Here is a 20,659-nt window from a genome sequence, read left to right as displayed (position 1 = left end):
TGAACCATAATCAATACATTATCAAAGTTGTTACTTTAGACTTTGAATGTCTATTGAAAGGTTTGTGGTCACTAGAGAGAGAGAGAGAGAGAGAGAGAGAGAGAGAGAGAGAGACAGAGAGAGAACCATGTTCTAACTCAAAAGAGAAGCATGCATGCAATACTTGAGAAAAAAAACTGACATTTGGATAATTAGTTTTTTCTTGGCAAACAAAAAAAAATTTCAAAAACCTTAACTATTACATATTAACCATGGACAACCAACTTCGCACAAGGAGAAAAAAAAATAAATCATGAATTTTTAAAAAATAAAAAAAATCCCATCAATTTGATCCTTTGGATTTCGGCTTGCATTCCTAATTTGACCCTTTATATTCCGACTTCCATTCCTACATGTTGCTTCTTAATATCTTTTACATACCGCAGCAACGCGCGGGTTGTGTACTAGTTTTAAATTAAGGTTTGAAAAATGTTTCCCTTGTTTTAAATTATATTTTGCCAAGTAACCCTCCTCTCTTCTTTTGAAATTTCTAGATTTTAGAAAATTATGGAATAATTACTAACGTATTGACATTAAATTAGTATGAGTTAAATAGTTTGATTTCAAGAAATGTCGAAAACATGGAGTGCGGTAAAGAACAAAGTGTAACAGATGCACTGCGCGCATATGAAGCGACCAAAGCTGAAAAGCATAAACACAATCCAACAAAAGCATGAACCACTCATGATTACACAGGTGAATCCAAAGCTCAGATCAGAGAGAGAGGCCGCCGGGCGGGCCTTGGCTGCGAATGGGCTAAACTTGCTGAAAGGCTAGCCCCAAGTTCAGACCCTTGCATCCTTGTGTGTGTGTGTGTGTGTGTGTGTGTGTGTGTGTGTGTGTGTGTGTGTGTGTGAGAGAGAGAGAGAGAGAGAGAGAGAGAGAGAGAACTACGTGAGCCTACATAAAATCAAGATTTCACTGTGACGCCGCCGAGGATGTCACTTTAGTCGTCTCAATACCCAAACATTATCCATATTAAGGCACCAAAGGATACACTCTGGAAGAAAAAAATATGTACTGTACTCCTAAATATGCACTCTCAGCCTAAATCAGTGCAACTTATGGAGATTATGTATTATATAATTGCAATGTGAAGGACAGGGATCAAGAGCTTTGGGAGAACTAACGGTTTTTACTGCAAAGAACAAATTGAAGTGTGCAATATTTACGAGAATGCTTTGAGAAGATTGGGAAAAAAACTTGCAATGCCGTAGAGAAAAATTGATCTAACATTAAACTACATGCAGATGATTAAGTAGGATGCGGTGATTTGCGTGGAGGGTTCATAACTCAATTTACTTACCTATGTGTTTTTGCATAATTACAAAAGCGGAAGTGCCCGACATAATTACAATGTCCTGACTGACTGTCTAATTTCAAGTGACGATTTTAAATGTGTCATGGGGGAATGCGTGGCTAGCTACTGTGACCTGAAGTGAGAGTGAACAAAGCCGCTGCACTCTCCAACTCATCATGCTCCAACGACTGTGGATCTTTGATAGATGACTCCGCGCTGCTGGTGAAAACACTCATGCATTAACTTACACCAAGTTAATATCATAGTACAAATCACTCAATCCTTTAAAAAAAATCAGTCATATATATAACTAAGAGTTTTGCAGGAACGCAGTATTGTCACTCAAAGCCTACACCTTGAAATCATGTATCATATCCTAGGTTAAACATAGCATACTAACAGACATTTATCATTGATGACTACTGTGGTTAAGGCAGAGTTTTGATACAAGTTTCTATGTCAGAAATTCCAGTTTGGTTGCTAGTACAAGTTTCTAGGTAATGAGAACTTTCAACCTGAGCGTATTGGTGAGGCTTAGTCATAAGTTTAGCTTAGCCAAATCATTATAACAACGAGACGGAAGAAGAGCGTTACCTGGATTCATAGGTCTCAGTTTTTGGAGCTGAATCATGATAAGAGTGCTGCTGCAGATCATAATCTACAAGTGATCTGGTGTCAAAGCTCGGCCGGACTTCGATGGAGGGCTTGGACAAGAGGCCACCTGCACTAGGAGGTGCATTGGTAGTGTCCACTGCGCTTTGCATGTGGGGGGAGGTGGCCATGTACTGGTAAAGCCAGCTAGGGGTCGTTGGGGAGGCACTAGAGGTGATTTGCTGCTGCCAGCTTTGATTCATGACACCGCTTGTAGTATGATTATGATGATGATTATTATTATTAGTGGTTGTACTAATAGTAGTGAGCTGATTAGAGAAGGACTGCAGCTGCTGCTGTTGGTGCTGATTGTAATAAGCTAGGGCTTGCTGCTGTTCTAGGATGTGGACTTGTGTCCTCACATACTCCAGCTCCTCTCTCAACATCTCGGCTTGGCTTTGGAGGAGTGTGATGATACCAAAGCAGCCATGGACAGGGTCACGGTCCCTCGCATCGGCCTCATACAATATCGATTTCATCGCATCGTTTCTCTTTGATGGGTCCACCTGCTTCAATATCCTCAGGGTGTTGCTCACCCCATACAGCTTGTGCACATTCAGGAACTGCTTTGGCTGATCGGGAGGGAAATACGGTGCCAAGGGACACTCAGGTGAGCACTTCCTCCTCTGGAACTTGCAAGCTGCACAAGCCTGCATCGTGCTTGTGTTCCCTGTCATTTCTTCTCTTGAGTCCCAACTTATTATGTAAATCTCCAAGAACTGTCTAATTCATATCTCCAGCAACACTACTGCATGCATTTTACTCTCATAATCACCTGCAATACATCCAACAATCGAAGTACACCATCATGATTCAATTCATAGACCAAGGTTGGCACACATCAAAATAAGTAGTAATAATTCATCCAGAAGGTTTTTCCAATGAGTAAAATCATCATATCAACATGGTTATTGTTAAGTACCATCCTTAAACGTTGGAGCTTCCATCATTACAATGCAAGTACATTACTATCAGTAATCCATCCATAAACTCAAGTCGGCACATATTAATGAAATTCCACTTACAACTGAGAACTCATGCATAAGTTTTTCCATTCGATAACATCATGATATCGACCTGATTATTATGAAATACCGACTGCACAGATGATCTTTCAAAAATCAAAACACAATCAATCAATTGAGGAATTCAACATCGAAAAAAATAGAAATACGTTACAAATAGTTGCATCAAAATTTTCATTATATCATAGACTATGTTAAAAGCTTCATGAAAAGATAATAGAAGGAATTTTCATTATGATCCAAAAAGAAAAAAAGAACGCAACACATGAATGCATGCAATCAATTCTACAAATATTAATAATTTATTAGTGTCAGAATTATCTCATCTAATCTACCCTAGATAAGATTAAGGTGCACTTAAAGAACGGTCATAAAATATTGAATCCTACTCGCTTCATATAAGTGCTGCAATTGAAATCATAAATGATTGTTAGAATAGAAACCTACGGCAAACTGCACGGCATTGCTCTAAGTAGCCGAGAATCCTGAGGATCGAACGTGAGAAAATCATTACGTAGTCATAATAATTTATTAAGCTGTATCACAAACTGTACTTAACGCATTGTTTCAACAATATACTGCTACAATGGTCTGTTACAGCCTGCAAAAAATGAATAGAACCTCCCAAGAAATTGTTTTACTAAGTTATTACGCTGTGAGCTCATAGAAAAACTGATTATAGATCAATAATCAACGGAAACCATTACTGAGAACAGCTTAACGAAAAGTTATTAATGAAGAGAAACAATTAACGCAAAAACTCTTAAATTACCTTGCACAACTTTATAGGAAGACAGTCCGATATTTTGCCGAAAGAGAAGCTGCTCAGATCGCGAGAGGTTTTTCCCGCTAATCCTGAACGACAATATGACGCCGAACCCTAAAGTGAATTTAAAAAAGAATGTGAAGGCAGTTTACGAGCACTTAAAAAGGATTACAGAAACTACTAAAAGTTCACGCTACGTAAAAACAGTACGCTAATTTTTATTCTCTCCACCGACTTTAAAAACTCTTTATTGAAAATGGGTAGAATTCACCAAAATAGCAGCTAAAACCGGAGTCGGTTACGTGCCAAGATGGAGACGATTCACCAAAATTCTGGCTAAAATAGTAGGTTTACAAAGTTGCCGAGCATATATGTAATATATATATATAAACATACATATATATATATGTATTTAGTTAATAAATTATATATATTATTATTATTTAGGTAATATAGATATATGTGTATTTAGTTGATAAATTATTTATTATTATTATGATTCGATTTCTTTCTAGGGTTTTGCTCATATAGGTTTATAGGTTTGTAAAAATCATTTTTGTGTGTGTGTGTGTGTGTTTTCGGACAACCCAATTCGATCATTGATGACTCTAAAACCCTAGTTCCTTCGAATAGTTAAGACTAGCTAAATCTAGAAGTGCTACTTAGAAGACAAGTCTTGGTCTCTAATCTTTATTAGTTTCGCAGGAACAGCCAAATGTAGCTGGAAAATAGCAGAGTAAAAATTAGTTAGTGGTGGTGGACACGTACACTAAATAGGATTAGGATGTAAAAGGATCGCTAAATCAAGAGCTTACCTGTGGTGGTGGGTAGACATGATTTTCTAAGCCGAGATTCCTGGGAAGGTTTGATTTTCCTTAATCCAGTGATTCCAATCAGCTACAGGCTCCAGAGAACATGGTTTTTACGAGAGACTGATCAGAGCATGGGCCATTCCAAGCTGCTTGTTAATCATTGGTCCGGCTTGCCTGCCTTCCATCAGAGGTGAGGCCATCATTCCACCCCTTGCTATTCTCGGCTTCCTCGTACTTACCCAAAGGCGTCTTGGTCAATTAAAACATTTTCCCGTGTAGTAGCACCTTGATTAAATGACTTCAACCCATTTTTAAGTGTTGATTGCATATTTTTTATATATACATATATAAAAGAGCACGTCATTCATTAGACTTAGTCAAGTCCATTCTCTCTCTCTCTCTCTCTCTCTCTCTCTCTCTCTCTCTCACACGGATAAACCTCCAAAGAGCATAGGGTTGAATCCGTGGCACCAAATTGCTAGATTACTATGACTGAATGGATTATTTATTTTTGCGAAGGATTGCCAGATTAAGCCTTGTTTTAGCAACAAATCATAGCGAGGACATGTGTCGAGTAGAGGTGGAACTTCTTCATCTCTTGCACGTAGAGACGGAACTTCTACATCTCTGCACGTAGACAAGCTCTCCATCATGTACCCACGATAAAAGTAGCACACGATTACTCTATCAGACATTATCGAACAATGATAAGAGAAGATCAATTATAAAGAAGCTTGTGGAGTTATCAATGCAACCAACAATCGTCAATGAAACATAACATATCTTCAATGGATTAAGAAGTGCTTGAAGCTGAAGATGCAAGGTAGGAATAACTTGATCACACATCACATGTCACAAAACCATCACTATTGCCCTTTATTGAAGGTTGCGTATTTTTTGTCAACACTTCTTGGTGACGAAAATAATGTTTTGATTCCCCCCACAACAAGAGAAGGGGATCATAGCTGCCCAAGATAGCCACATGAAGAGGAGAGAGAGTAGTGGGAGGGGACTTGGACGGCTACATGCTAGGGTGCGCAGTTCGAGTGCGCGGCTATGCACATGGCTATAGCCTCGCGCAGCTATACATACGACTATGGCTGCGTCCATAGATGCGTGTATAGCTGCGTACTGTGAAAAAAAAATCTAAAACTTCATGAGAGAGCATTCCAGAGAGCTCACAATATCCCCTTGAGAGGTTTTTTGGTGATACAATCAAACATGGACTTTATTAGGGTGAAACTTAGCCCCGCAGATCTTCCATCAAATCCATACATGCTAATTGGTCTATCATGTCTCATTGCAAGACCAACGAAAAGATCTATCCCATTGCTAGTGGACTCGACATCATCATCATTATGCTCGAATTCGATCGCTTCCTCATCATCTTGGATAGGGACACCTTCATCTTGATTAGTTGGTGGTATCTCGCATGCTCACTATAACAAACGAAGAGCATAGCCACGTGAAGAGCAACATAAATTGCAAAGGAGAAAAAAAAGTTCACGCGACTAAAAGTGCAGCTATTGACGCGGGCGGGTACCAGCATGTGGCTACAACATCGTCAATAACAACGTGTACAACAACGTTAATAACCGCATATATAGCAGTGACATAGCCATGTGTACACCAGTGTTTATATCAGGTATATAGCCATGCACGGCTATAACCGTGTACCGTTTGCAAAAAAATACGGAGACAGAATAGGAGAGATCTCAGGGGATATGTGTCCCCACAAATCTCTCCCATTCTGTCCTCGTTTTTTTTCTAATCACATTATTTAAACACTAGTTAACGATATTTAGAACACTTAAACACTAAACACTTAAAACATAAAAAATAATTGCAATAAGCCAAAAATATCATGGATTATATTGTAAATTCTAAATTACAAAGTTCATTACACCTAAATCCTAAAGTACATTTTGTTGAGCTCGTTGCACTAAATCAATAAGCTCACCACGAGCTATTATTTCTTATGTATAAGAGATAAGACAATTCTACCTCCACTCTATGATTGCTTCAGAAAGTTTGTCTTGGGCTTTGTTGATGTCGTCTTAAGTGCAACCGCCACCTTCTTGTATACCACAAACAAGATCTGCAACATACTGCTTTCTGCGCAAAGGGCAGTGTTGTATGCATCTTCATCGCTTTGGTACATAAGCAAAGTGATTAGTAGCACATCTAAAAAATCTTTACGCAAGCTCTATGCATAAAGCTTTACGCAAGCTCGATGCATAAAGCTTTATGTAAGCTTCATGCATAGAGCTGATACAAGCTTCTTGCATATACTCATAAACATGATCTCCACATGATGTGTAAGCGTTCGGGTTCTCATCATCATCACTAAATGCTTTCCACTTCGTTCTCCATGTCTTTATCGTCCTTTTGTTGGTGATGAGATTTCGAACGCTTGTAACATCATGTAGAAAAATTAATACATAGAGCTTGCAAGAAGTTTTATGCAAGCCTATGCATAAAGCTTTATGCAAGCCTAATGCATAGAGATTTATGCAAGCCTATAAAGCCTAATGCATAGAACTTTATGCAAGCCTAATGTATAGAGCTTTATACAAGCCTAATGCATAGAGCTTTATGGAAGCCTATGCATAAAACTTGCAAGCATATGCATAGAGCTTTATGCAAGCCTATGCATAAAGCTTGCAAGTTTATGCATAGAGCTTGAAAGCCTATGCATAAAGCTCTAAGCCTATGTATAGAGCTTGCAAGAAGCTTTATGCATACGCTTGCAAGCCTATGCATAAAGCTTGCAAGCCTATGCATAGAGCTTTATGCAAGCCTATGCATAAAGCTTGCAAACCTTTGCATAGGCTTTATGAATAGATCTTGAAAGCCTATGAAGAAATCTCTAATCCTATGCATAAATCTTGCAAGTCTATGCATAAAGCTTGTAAGCTTAAACTAAACCTAAACCCGATACCCAAGGGTGTAATAAGCTTAGAACTTGCGTAAACAATTAAAAGAGAAAGAGGTCTTACCTCTTTTTGTGAAGCTAGAGAAGAGGATTAGTGCAAGACCTACAAAACATAAGATTAAACACAATGATTATACTACATCAGAATGAGGGTCTAGCAGGCAAAAATAGCGACATTTTTATAACTAGAAAGGTAGGTAGATGTCAAGCTATTTTCGCTGCAACAATGGGATCGCGCTGAGCAGTGATATTTTGCTGCTATTTTTGTTGCTCAGCAGGCGAAAGCTCTGCACATTAAAAAAAAGAGCTGGGGCACAAGACTCCCCAGTCTGTCCCAACTCTTTTTTTATTAAAACGAAGTCACAGTTTCAATTTTATGACACAAACACAAACATAATAAACACATAGATTGTGGAGAATGCAATTGAGCCCAAAAAGTTATTATATCTTACAAAGGGTTGGGCCTTTCGCCATATATACATAAAGTGTTTACAAGGAAGAGGTATCTAATTGGAATCTTCATCAAATTTCGAGTGATCATCATCGTCATCTTCCTCGTCCTCTTCACTTTCTTTGTGAGCTTCATGCTCATAATCAGGATCCTCCTCTTCATCTTTCCCTTCATCCTACATACATGCCATCAAGCGCAAGGTAAGCAAGGGCATTAAAATACAATTGGACGTAGAAAAGAGAATGGTTTAGGCTCACTTACCTCATCTTCTTGAGTCTCCAAAATGGACTCATCGAAGCGTACGCCTTGCGTACGCACGCGTATGCATCCACGTCCACAATTGCGAACGGGGGGGCTCTGTACCCATAGTCATACTCCTCCTTTGTTGGGTCTAGCCCCAATTTTTAGGACACTCTATTTTTATTGTGGAAGAGTGTCGTGCTCTCTAAAAGCACACTTTGTATATTTTTGGGAGCTATGGCCTATTTTTGATGGAAAGCTAATAATAAAAATACTCTTGTGTGGGGAAGGCCACGCACAAGGGAGGGGGGAAGATTGCACCCAGCATGGTGTTGATGGTGATGTTTTTCTTTCTCTTGCCTTATGTTTTGTTATATGCTTTAATGTTCAATTTAATTCAAGTAGTTGTTTTAATATTTGATATATTTTATGAGTTTTTTATTATTCTCTTCAAGAAGATTAAAGGATTCAGTTTCAGTGGTATCAGAGCTTTGGTGTAATTTAATTTTCTTGAAGGCGGTCAAAAGAGGTGAAAGAGACAAAAACAGGGGTGATTTTGGTAATTTTCTTGAATTTAAATTAAAGAAGAACACGTTTAGGGATTTTTGTTTATGTATGGATGAAATAAAGCTTGTTTTTAACCATTGGGTAATCAATCTCCATCAATCTATTGCCCAAAGGGTAAAACTAGGTGGAAAACCATTAGTGGGTTTTCCAAAACCATAAAACCACCTTCCTCTTCACTAATCCTCTTCTTAATCTGTCTGTACGGATTGAAAGAGCAAGCAGAGGAGCATGGAGAGCCATAATCAGAATTGCTAAACCTTCCCTTTGCTCAGTTTCTATAATCAAGAGTGGGAGGTGATGGATTATTCTTAATTTTTTTCCATTAGTAAAAGCGCATCTCTCTGTGAGAAATGAGTAAAAGCCATATATATATATATATATATATATATATATATATATTTTCCAATCTCTCTCTCCCTCCTTCGTACCCGGGCGGCAGCGACTCCTATCTCCATCCGGCCGGCGGCGAACGCTGCGAATTCAGGGAGGGGAGGAATTTTCAGATTTGCGAACTCAAGGAGGCGCAGAATTTTACTCTTGCGCTGAATTGTTTTTTTTATTTTTCTCCTTGCGCGCTGCGCGGGTAGTGTCAAGAGGAGAGGTTTGGCCTTGATGATTAAGCTTTAATAAAGCTTAATAAAACCAACATAATATTGTTGGAATTAGGGTTGCAGGAATGCACACACAACTTCAAGAAGATGAGGAAGCTTGAGCACAACACAGTAGTGTATTATGAGTGCCAAAAATGAAAGATAACAAGCCCTAGAAGATAATGGGCGTATATACAATGCACGGGGGAAAAAACCTCCTAGTGAGGGAAAAAGTGCCCCGGCGGTCCTAAGTGTGTTCACACACATCACTACTATAATATGGTAACAAATCCCCCCTGGAGTGATGCGGTGAACAAGAGCTAGCACTCATGTATAGGGAAGTGTCTAGCTATGTGGACGAATCCACAAAAGGGAGTAAGCCCAAAGCTTTGCGAAAAGCTTCGAACTTCTCACGAGGCAGAGCCTTTGTGAAAAGGTCTGCAAGGTTATCCTGCGTTGGCACATAAGCCAAACTGATCTCTCCTGCAGAGAGTCTCTCCCTGACATAATGGTAGTGCACCTCAATGTGCTTCGTACGAGCATGGAACACTGGGTTCCGCGCAACTGCCAATGCGCTCTGACTGTCAGTGAAGATGGTGGTGGCAGATGGCTGCCCAACACCCAAATCAGCCATAAGGCGTCTGAGCCACACACACTCAACCGTAGCTGTGAAAGCTGCCCTGTACTCAGCTTCACAACTAGAAGTGGCCACAGTAGGCTGCTTCTTGCTCAACCATGATATGCATGAGCTTCCAAGCATGAAGCAAAAACCACTCGTGGACACGCGTGTGTCATAACAACCAGCCCAGTCAGAATCTGAAAAAGCATGTAAATCTGGCGGCAATGATCCCCCCTTGGGATAAAACAACCCAAGATGCCGAGTACCACTCAAATAGCGAAAGATACGCTTCACTGCCTGCCAATGCTTAATGCCTGGGCTATGCATAAATCTGCTCACCTGTGAGACTGCAAACTGAATGTCTGGCCTCGTAATGCATACATAAATGAGGCAACCAACAGCTGTCTGATAGAGTGTGACATCAAAGTGATCTCCAGCATCATGAAGACTCAACTTCAAACCTGTCTCCATTGGAGTAGCAATAGGCTTGCAGTCTTCAAGGCCAAATCTCCGCAACAATGTTTCAATATACTTTGTCTGACACAAAGCAATACCTCCATCACACTGCTTAAATTGTATCCCCAAATAATGATGCAAATGCCCCAAATCTGACATCTCAAAAGAGGCATTCAAATCAGCCTTAAAATCAGCAATATGACTCTCATTTGGTCCTGTGAGCAGCATGTCATCGACATAGAGAGCAATGATTAGATGTACACCATCCACACGTTTAGCATACAAAGTGCTTTCTGTTGGACTATTCTGAAACCCATGTGCAGTCAAATATGCATGTATTTTTTCATACCAAGCTCGTGGAGCTTGCTTTAAACCATATAAAGCCTTTTTTAACCTGCACACTTTGTTTTCCTGCCCTCTTTGAACAAAACCACGAGGCTGCGATACATACACCTCCTCATGCAAATCTCCATTTAAGAACGCAGTCTTTATGTCCAGCTGATGTACATTCCAACCATTATGAGCTGCTAATGCACAGATGCTACGAACAGTGGTCATACGACATGTGGGAGCAAAAGTCTCATCAAAATCAATGCCCTTCTCTTGAGCATAACCTTTTGCAACAAGCCTAGCCTTATGGCGATCCACTGTGCCATCAGGCTTACGCTTCAATTTGTATACCCACTTAGTGCCAATGGCCTTCTTGCCAGGGGGCAAGTTACATAAAGACCATGTACCATTCTTCATAATAGCATCGTATTCTGCTTGCATAGCAGCCATCCAATTTTCTGAACTTTGTGCCTCATCAAATGAAACAGGCTCACTTTCATCGCACATACTAGAAACAGCCAATGCATAACAATCTGACGCATAAGAGGCACCATGAGAGCCAGAACGAGTGCGACTAGACAAAGGGGCATCCAACTTGCTGTCACGCAAAGTCTGCACCAGCCATCTAGGCATATTCCTAGAGCCCTCAATCTCTTGTCTCTCATCCTCAAGTGCATCATGCACATCTGCATCAGATATAGGCTGATCTGTGCCATCATTTAAAACCTGCATAGGCTGAAAAACTGCCTCATGAGGTATTGCACTTGACTGTGCACCACTGAAAAGAGGCAACAATGTATCATAGACATCACGTGAGCTGATATCTGTCTCCTTAGTACATGAAACCAAGGGCTGAACTGCATCTTCCACAAATACAACATCACGGCTAACCAAAATGCGCTTTGTCTGTGGATGATACAAACGATAGCCTTTGCTCTCAGCACTATATCCAACAAAAATACATTTGACAGCTTTGTCATCCAATTTTCTGCGATGTTGCACAGGCACTAATGCATATGCCAGGCAACCAAAAACACGTAAATGGCCAACAGATGGCTTGCGACTATGCCAAGCCTCATATGGAGTGACAACCTGTAATGCTTTGGTGGGACACCTGTTTAGTACATAAGTGGCACACATGACAGCCTCAAGCCAAAAACCATGTGGTAGACTTTGACTCTTAACCATACATCTTGCCATTTCCATGAGAGACCTGTTTTTTCTCTCAGCCACACCATTTTGCTGTGGTGTATACGGCACTGTACATTGGTGTTTTATCCCACGCTCAGCCAGAAATGCATTAAATTCTGAAGACATATACTCCCCCCCTCGATCTGAACGGAGGGTGCCCATCTTACTTTCTGACACATTTTCAGCCATAACCAAAAACTGTTTGAAGCACAAAAACACTTCGGACTTTGCCTTCAAAGGATATACCCATGCATGCCTGGTAAAATCGTCAATGAAAGTCACGAAGTAAAGGTAGTTTCCAAATGATGGAGTTTGCATGGGTCCACAAACATCACTGTGAACAAGCTGCAATCTGCGTTCAGCTCTCACTGATCCATCTTTGGGAAAGGAAGCACGCTGCATTTTACCCAATATGCAGCCCTCACAAACATGCTTGACAGGTGCCTCAAGCTTAGGCAAAGAAGACACCATTTCAGATTTCTGCAGGCGCAGCAAACTTGCAAAATTCAGATGACCAAAACGTGCATGCCACAGTTTTGCATTTGAAATAGCCTGCGTATCCATAATAGCACATGCTGAATCCTCTACACATTTGCCATCCATATTGAGCTTATACAGCCCTCGACATAGTGAACCAGATGCTACAATGATGTCACCACAAGAGAGATCATGAACAGTACATCTGTCATCCACAAATTTTACAACCAAACCTGTTTTGGCAAATGCGGAGACTGACAGCAGATTCTTTTTGATCCCTGGCACATACAATGCATCAAAAAGTGTAAAGGTGTTGCCATTTGCAACATTCAGCACAATCTGTCCAACTCCTTTAACGGGATAAGAGGAGTTATTGGCACAAGTGACAGTATTCCCTGTGGGAGCAGACTCAAGGAAAGTGAATAAACTGCGCTGCGAGGTGATATGCTTAGTGGCACCACTGTCAAAGTACCATACATCTGAATCTACTGCAGACATACATGTGTCATGCAAAGATGGGTCATAACTGCACTGCGCATTGAATGCCCATTCTGTATCTAGCACAACATTAGCAGATTCATTGTTAGAAGGAGAGGCATCTGCAACAGCCATACCAGCCTCTTTCTTCTTAGCCTCTTTCGCAGCCAGCTTAGGACACGCTTTGATGACATGATCATTTCCCTTACAGTACTTGCAAAATGTCTTCTGTTTGTCACCCTTCTTCTCATCTTTGTCTTCCTTCTTTGGTTGCGCAGCATTTGCAGATTTCTGCTTACTAGAAGAAAAGCCAGCTTTACCTTTCCCGCTTCTCTGACTAGCAACGAAAGCTTGATCTGCGACACGCATAATATTCCTGTTTTGCCTTGACTGGTCTTCTTGCAGCAAAACAGAAACTAACTCCTCAAATGATAAGGCATTGGGATTGCCTTTCATCATCAAGCGAAGAGTGGAAGCAAAACCCTGATAAGAATCTGGTAGACCATTCAAAACAGTCTGCACAAGTGAACTGTCTGACAGGATTTCATCTGCAGAAATGAGCTGCTCTTTGAAATCCTTGATCTTTGTCAAAAAGCTATCCATAGAATCACCTTCGTTCATATGCTCACTCTCCAACTGTTTTCGGAGATAAGCAACACGAGCCTCATTTCTTGCCTGATACAATGTGGCAAGTACATCCCAAGCATCCTTAGAAGTCCTGCAGGAGCGAATATGTGGGATAATGGTACGTTTGACAGACAGCGCAATCAAGGCATGAGCCTGCGCATCTCTACCATCCCAACGAATCTGCTCTGCTGAAAGTGGTGGTTCTCGAACAGCTGCTACAGCACTTGTGCCTGCACCATCATCAACAGTACCTGTTTCTGATGTGTTTGCAGCATTCCCAGCCACAATAGGACGTGCATCAATACCCTGCACAATGTTCCATAACCCCTTTGCTACCAATACATGTCGCATCATATATGCCCACAATGGATAGTTGGTGCCATCCAACTTATCCTCAGCAGCCAACATGCGGAATACATCATTGTTGTCAGCCATGGCCAATGACTGTACTACTAGATGTAAATGCTGTCTGTAAGAGGTAAACCTGTATAAAATCGACCTGTGCTATGCAGCACAGCCCAAAACAGACGAATGGGCACCTGTCCTGCAGATTTTAATCTTGACAGAAAATCTGCACAGTAGGACGATTTTGCCTGCGCAGTACTTGGAATGCAAAAACGGAGGGCGAAATGACTTCAGATCAAAATTCTGAAATGACCAAGCCCTACGGGCTCTCCCACGGCATATACTAACCTGCAGACGCTCGTGAAACCTCGTCGCAATCGGAGGAGATGAAGCGGCAGGTGCCGGTGATGCTGCCCGGGAGGAGGAAGCCTGCTCTGATACCAATTGTTGGAATTAGGGTTGCAGGAATGCACACACAACTTCAAGAAGATGAGGAAGCTTGAGCACAACACAGTAGTGTATTATGAGTGCCAAAAATGAAAGATAACAAGCCCTAGAAGATAATGGGCGTATATACAATGCACGGGGGAAAAAACCTCCTAGTGAGGGAAAAAGTGCCCCGGCGGTCCTAAGTGTGTTCACACACATCACTACTATAATATGGTAACAAATATATATATATATATATATATTAAATTTCTTGTTGCTGTAATTTTTATTTTTTTATTTTTTTAAATCTCCCTCCTTCATCACACGGGCGCTGCGTAGATGAATAAATCATTAGCAAAGCTTTATAGAGATAAAGCTTCATAATAATATATAAAAATTAATTAATTTAAAAAAAAGCTTCATATTATTACTATTATTATTTTTCATTCCTCTTCTCAAAATTTGGGTTAGCTGAGCTAATAGTTTCAAGCTGAGAAATGCTTGAAAAAGCTTTTATTATAAAGCTTTGTTAAGTTTTTTTTCAAATAAGCTTAAAGCTTTACAAATGAGATCAATAAAATGTTTTACAAAGAAACTATTTTTTTGACTATTTCCATCATATTTTATGGAAAAGGATCCCATGTACATATAGTTAGTTTGGATTTCTTCTAAAGATTTTTAGAATTTACCTCAAGAGAACTTTTGAGACTTTAGTCAAATTCTTGTGAATAATGTTGTTTTCTAAATCCTCATGAAGTTCGAATAATATAAACAGCTTGTTAGTGAAGCTATCATTAAAATGTTGCTTTAACCTACGGCTAGTTTTCTAATTTTAAAGGGTATATGGATTATTTCTTGAAAAATTGTGCATTTGTGTATTGAGCTAACTTGGCAGGACTCACATCTAGTTCGACATTCCATATGAGATAAGAAACCCTATCTTTTCTCTTGTTTTAAATTTTTTCTATTCTTTTTAATTGTCAGAAAATGGGTGAATATCCGCACCACCGTCGTACTATTCAGGAACAGCTTGATTCTCTCTATATTCTTTTGAATCAAGAACGAGAGCATCGGGACAACTTTCAAAGAAAGATTGAACGACATCTGTCTAGAATGAACAAATATATTAAGAAGAAAGTTAAAACTGTGGAAGCATCTGACATGCATAGCCCGACCAATGACATCGTATCCAAGTATTGTCAAGTGTTTCAGGTGTAAGATGTTGGGACATTATGCTAAATCTTGCCCGACTAAAAAGAAGAACCAAATTGCACAAAAGGACGCTTGACACCGAAGAGGTTAACACACTCGACACATTAACCAAAGGTGGAGGTATGTGTAAAAAATTTATTTATTGTATACAATTTCTTGTTTGCTTTTGTATCTGTTTTCTGAATATTCTTTTCTTCTAGACCTAGTTAGAAAACTTTATCTCCTGAAAAGAATTTTAGATACCGTGACCTAACTAGAAAGATCGAGACAAGATTAGCAAAAGTTATTTTCAAGATCTAGTTGTCCAAATTCAAGTAAAAATGATTGCTAGACATTTCATAGAAGATTAAGACCAATTTGAAGATTCAAGAACCAAGCAAGTTTCTCCAGTCTTTGATTCAAGTTATCAATTGCTTCACCATCGAATTTAGTGATGATGAGAAAAGTAAAGAAATAGCTCTCAAGTGACTAGAAACCAAGCTTAAGTTGTATACCAATCACAATTACGAAGTTTATACCAATTCAAGTAAAGTTTTGTTTAAATTTTCAAGTGTTCTAGTTTAAGATTCAAAGTACAAGATTCTTTCTAGACCAAGAATTGCTCTAAGTCAAAGATATATTCAACCACAAGAATTAAACCCCTTAAGAACAAGATTTATTCAAGAATTGCAATCATGATTTAACTAAAGACTAATCTCTCAATTTTTATCCATTTAAGTATTTTTAATCTAAGCCAAGATTCATTACTAGTATATCAAGTTTTGCTATCAATCAGGGCGCAAGATGTCTATCTTTTTTCAAGTTCTGATTTCAAGTTTAAGATTAAGCTTAAGATCAAAATCCCCTTTTGATTTCATTGTTTACAAGTAAGATTCACAAATTCAAGAAATTATAAACTTATTCAAAGATTAAAATTTTTGAATTTAGTTAGACAATTACAAGATTAACATCAAGAACAAATCCCCAGAATTCATCAAGTTATTGACAGTAATGTAAGTGATTATTTTTCAATTTTAAGTTGATAAGAATTTCCATTTCGAACACCATATTGGGGAATATGGGAATTTTCCACAAGTTTGGGACACGTGGTCAAAAGTTTGGATTAACCATAACTTGAACACCACTAATCCAAAATGAGCGCTTTATAGCTCTTTAGATTCCATTTTTCAAGCGCTTTCCAACGATAGGTCATATGATAGGGTTTTGAGAAACTTACAAACATGTTATCCATATCCCCTTTTTTAAGTATTCAAAAATGGGAATTGGGAAATTCCCAAATTCACTAATATGGTGTTTTCGACCTAATTCATTTTTTGGAATAAAACTTGTAATCTAATTTTGAGGATAGAGAAAAGTTATGGTAGAATGAAAGTTTCAGAGAGAATTAGCTACTCCGTCTCAAACTTCTGTTCTTAAGGTAGTAGTGTCGTGTGGAATTAATCTGTGGTATGGGACATTAGATTGGTTTCACATGGCTACACCAGTCGTATCTATGTCTTCTATCTTTCACCAGCGAGTGTTTGTATGTGGAACGTACCTCTGTGGAATAGGACACTTAGATACATTTCACATGCGTTCACTTGTTTGGTTTTATTTTCAGAAATTGTTTGATGTGATGATCTTGTCCTCCATTTGTGCCATGAAGCCATCCACTCATTGATTGCGTAACTGAGGACAGTTGATTCCCAACAGGGGGGACTGTTATGATCCATGTTAATTAAATATCTTTTGACATTCAAAAACCATCCTCAAGAAGATGCAAAATGGATGCCGAGAAATTTTTTCGAGCTTATTCTGAGATCCTTCATTCTTTTCAAACTCAGCAAACCTGCAATTGAGGACAATTGCAAACTCAAGCAAGAGGGATGTTATGAGAATATATTTTAAGTTCTCTTTAAGAATATTATTTTTCCCTCTTGAGTAATTTGGGGATGCCTAGGTTACTCTTGCGTCATGCCGGCTAGGTTAATATCGTGGGTGACACCACTAAAAATATTAATACGTGCAGTATATGACGTATGCTTGGGGCCGGCCGTCTATGATTATTTCAGTTAGGTTTGTATTGGCAGGGTGATCCCTAGAAGTACTTACGCCTGGTAGTCATGAGTTGGTTATGATTTGTGCCTGTTTAATATTTGTGGGATTAATTTAATTATTAATTGGGATTATATTTTCAGGTGAAGAAGATTACGAGGATTGATAAATAATGTTGAGGAGAATGTTTCTTATGTGCATCCCATTTATTTTTACAAGCATAGCTTGTAACCTTAGTAGTTGATTTTTTCATTTTGATACATTGAGAAAAATACATTTATAGTGTTGAATTTATTAAAACCCAAAGGCTTTACCCTAGCCCCAATTTTTAGGACACTCTATTTTATTGTGGAAGAGTGTCGTGCTCTCTAAAAGCACACTTTGTATATTTTTGGGGGCTATGGCCTATTTTTGATGGAAAGCTAATAATAAAAATACTCTTGTGTGGGGAAGGCCACGCACAAGGGGGGGGGGAGATTGCACCCACAGCATGGTGTTGATGGTGATGTTTTTCTTTCTCTTGCCTTATGTTTTGTTATATGCTTTAATGTTCAATTTAATTCAAGTAGTTGTTTTAATGTTTGATATATTTTATGAGTTTTTGATTATTCTCTTCAAGAAGATTAAAGGATTCAGTTTCAGCTCGCCTGCATATAAAATTAAAATATAAGACTAATAGAATGCATAAAAGATTAACTTTGTGTATGTGAAAAGATTTGATGGAACCATACTTGTGTCTGAGAGTAAACTGAGACCAAGCTTGCTGCCCATATCGTTCATTTATAATAGATAGCAGATTTGCCACATCAGGTTCTTGTGAGACGGATCGATCAACATTGCTGCTACATACATGCATAAGGCAACAAAACACAAATGCTGTAACAAATGCCATACTTAAGTCTTAGAAAAAAAATATACATATGATATTAGAACATCGTTAAGACCTCCTACAATACTCCTTAGACAAGCAGGGTGGACAGTGCCCCTTTCGGATGATATTTTCTGAGAACTTTCCACACGCTCCCCACTGTTAAAGCCAAAGGCAACTCCTTCCTCTTTTACAAGAGAAGTATAGTGAGAAGATCGAGGGCTCCCCCTCCACTATAACCACCTACTGACATAAGTAGCATTCTAGATGGCATATAACAATGCCCCATATCTCTATGCATAAGGCTATGCATACCCTATGCATGGCCTATGCATAGCATATGCATACCCTTATACATAGCTTATGCATCCCCTCATCTTATGTGGGCATTTACTCATTTTTGGGTATTTTCTTTTATTCATTGGATTTATCTCCTCCCCACACTTGGATTAATCCAATTGGTCCATAGGAACCTTAATTGGACCATAATCCAAAAATTTTTGAAAATCTAGACCCTTAGACTAAGGTCCTTTATACATATTTTCAATTAATTCCAATTGCACCTTGGAACGTTCTTTTTGAATTTCTGTTTCGGGGAAACCATTTTAGACACTAGGAGGATTTTTATATCCAAAAATATCTCAATTTTGGATTATCTCTCTCTAGATATTTTCTCTCTCCATGCCAAAACAGGGTAAAACAAGATCTTTCTTTTATTTTAGAGAGGAAAATAATTACAAGATTAGGAGGGGAGGTTCTTACTTGTAAGATTCCTCCCCCAACCCCCTTTTTGATGTCTAGTATCTTCCCCTGTAATCAATCCCTCTTCAGAAATATAAAGACCTTGTTTCTAACTGTTTTAACCTAGAGAGAGAAAATATTCTAGAGAGAGAATATTCATATTTTTAATATTTTTGGATAGAAAATTATCTCATCTTATTAAAATGAGTTCCCCTGAAACAGAAATTCAAAAAGAACTTTCCAATATGCAATTAGAATTTATTGGAAATGGGTATAAAGGACCTTAGTCTAAGGGTCTAGATTTTTAAAAAAATTTGGATTATGGTCCAATTAAGGTTCCTATGGGCCAATAGCATCAATCCATGTGTAGGGAGGAGATAAATCCAAATTGTAAAAGAAGATACCCAAAAATGAGTAAATGCTCACATAAGATGAAGAGTTGAAAATATACAAGGTTTATTAGTAAAAAACTATGAGCAATATTAAAAATATGAGATATTTTGGGTATAATGATTCCATTTTGAGAAAAATTGAGATATTTCATCTCTCCTCTCTCCTCATTCAAGTCTAGTTCCAAGAAGTTAGCTTAACTGACCTAAAAATGGTCAAAAAGTGACCAAACTGACTTGGAAAATTCTAGAATCAATTTGTTTGGTTAGGAGCTCAATTTTTCCTATAAATAGAAGCCTTCACTTGTTGAAAAAAATATAGTGTCTTATGCTTTGTTACTCTACTCCACCTAGGCCAAGAACTGTGAATTCTTTAATAATTCACTAGTTTTTGACACTTCTCTCTTTCTTCAATCCCCATTGGTGGCTCCATCAACATACTAAACCAATTGATTGGTTGGGGGCCTCTACCGTGAACAAAGAATCAAGCAAATTGTAAGGTAAGTATGGTGAATTTTGATCTTTTCTATAATTTCTCAATGTTTCTCTCTTCTCAACCCCTCTCAAGCTTGAGAAGCTTAATTGGTATGGTTTTTGAGATGCTATTGAAGTTAATTAATTAATGATAGTAAAGAATTACATAAATTTTTATTTATGTTTAATTCTAATGGTTTTTTCTCTCTCTCACTTAAGAAATGGTCATACTCATGACCCATTCTCAATCCAAATGAAGCTTTTCATAAAGCTTTTTCTTAATCCAAGATTAATCTATGGTTGAGAATAAATTAATAGTTTTTTTATCTATGCTTTTAGTTTATGATAATTTTGATTTAATCCATTAAGGGTTAATGATCCAATTAGGGATCATTCTAATCATTCCCTTAAAGATAACCTATCTTTTAAAATAATTGAGATTTATTAGTTATAGTAGCGGAGCTATGACAAAATTTTATAAAAATTTACACATAAAATAATTTCATTTCAAAGCATGAAAAGAGGATTTCCTACCATATTCTAGGAATTATCATCCTAGATTAATTGAAAGAATTTCATAGTAATCATATAAAAAAAATTTATATTATGCATAA

General features: G+C 38.4%; 1 protein-coding gene across 1 annotated transcript; it reads right to left on the bottom strand.

Annotated features, from left to right (window-relative positions):
* Positions 1 to 1,385: 1,385 nt before the first annotated feature.
* LOC147641961 (uncharacterized) lies at positions 1,386 to 2,967 on the bottom strand. Its single transcript, XM_086821745.1, has 2 exons — positions 1,934 to 2,967; positions 1,386 to 1,555 (listed from the first exon to the last, which is right to left on the bottom strand). Exons 1-2 carry the CDS (start codon positions 2,665 to 2,667, stop codon positions 1,459 to 1,461), a joined length of 831 nt encoding a protein of 276 aa, XP_086677871.1. The 5' UTR covers positions 2,668 to 2,967; the 3' UTR covers positions 1,386 to 1,458.
* Positions 2,968 to 20,659: the final 17,692 nt, after the last annotated feature.

The sequence above is a fragment of the Cibotium barometz genome, chromosome 1 (assembly GCF_041138505.1).
Source record: "Cibotium barometz isolate CiBa-2024 chromosome 1, ASM4113850v1, whole genome shotgun sequence".
Lineage (NCBI taxonomy): Eukaryota > Viridiplantae > Streptophyta > Polypodiopsida > Cyatheales > Cibotiaceae > Cibotium > Cibotium barometz.
Note: the sequence above shows the minus strand (reverse complement) of the source record. Positions and strands in the feature narration are given on the sequence as shown.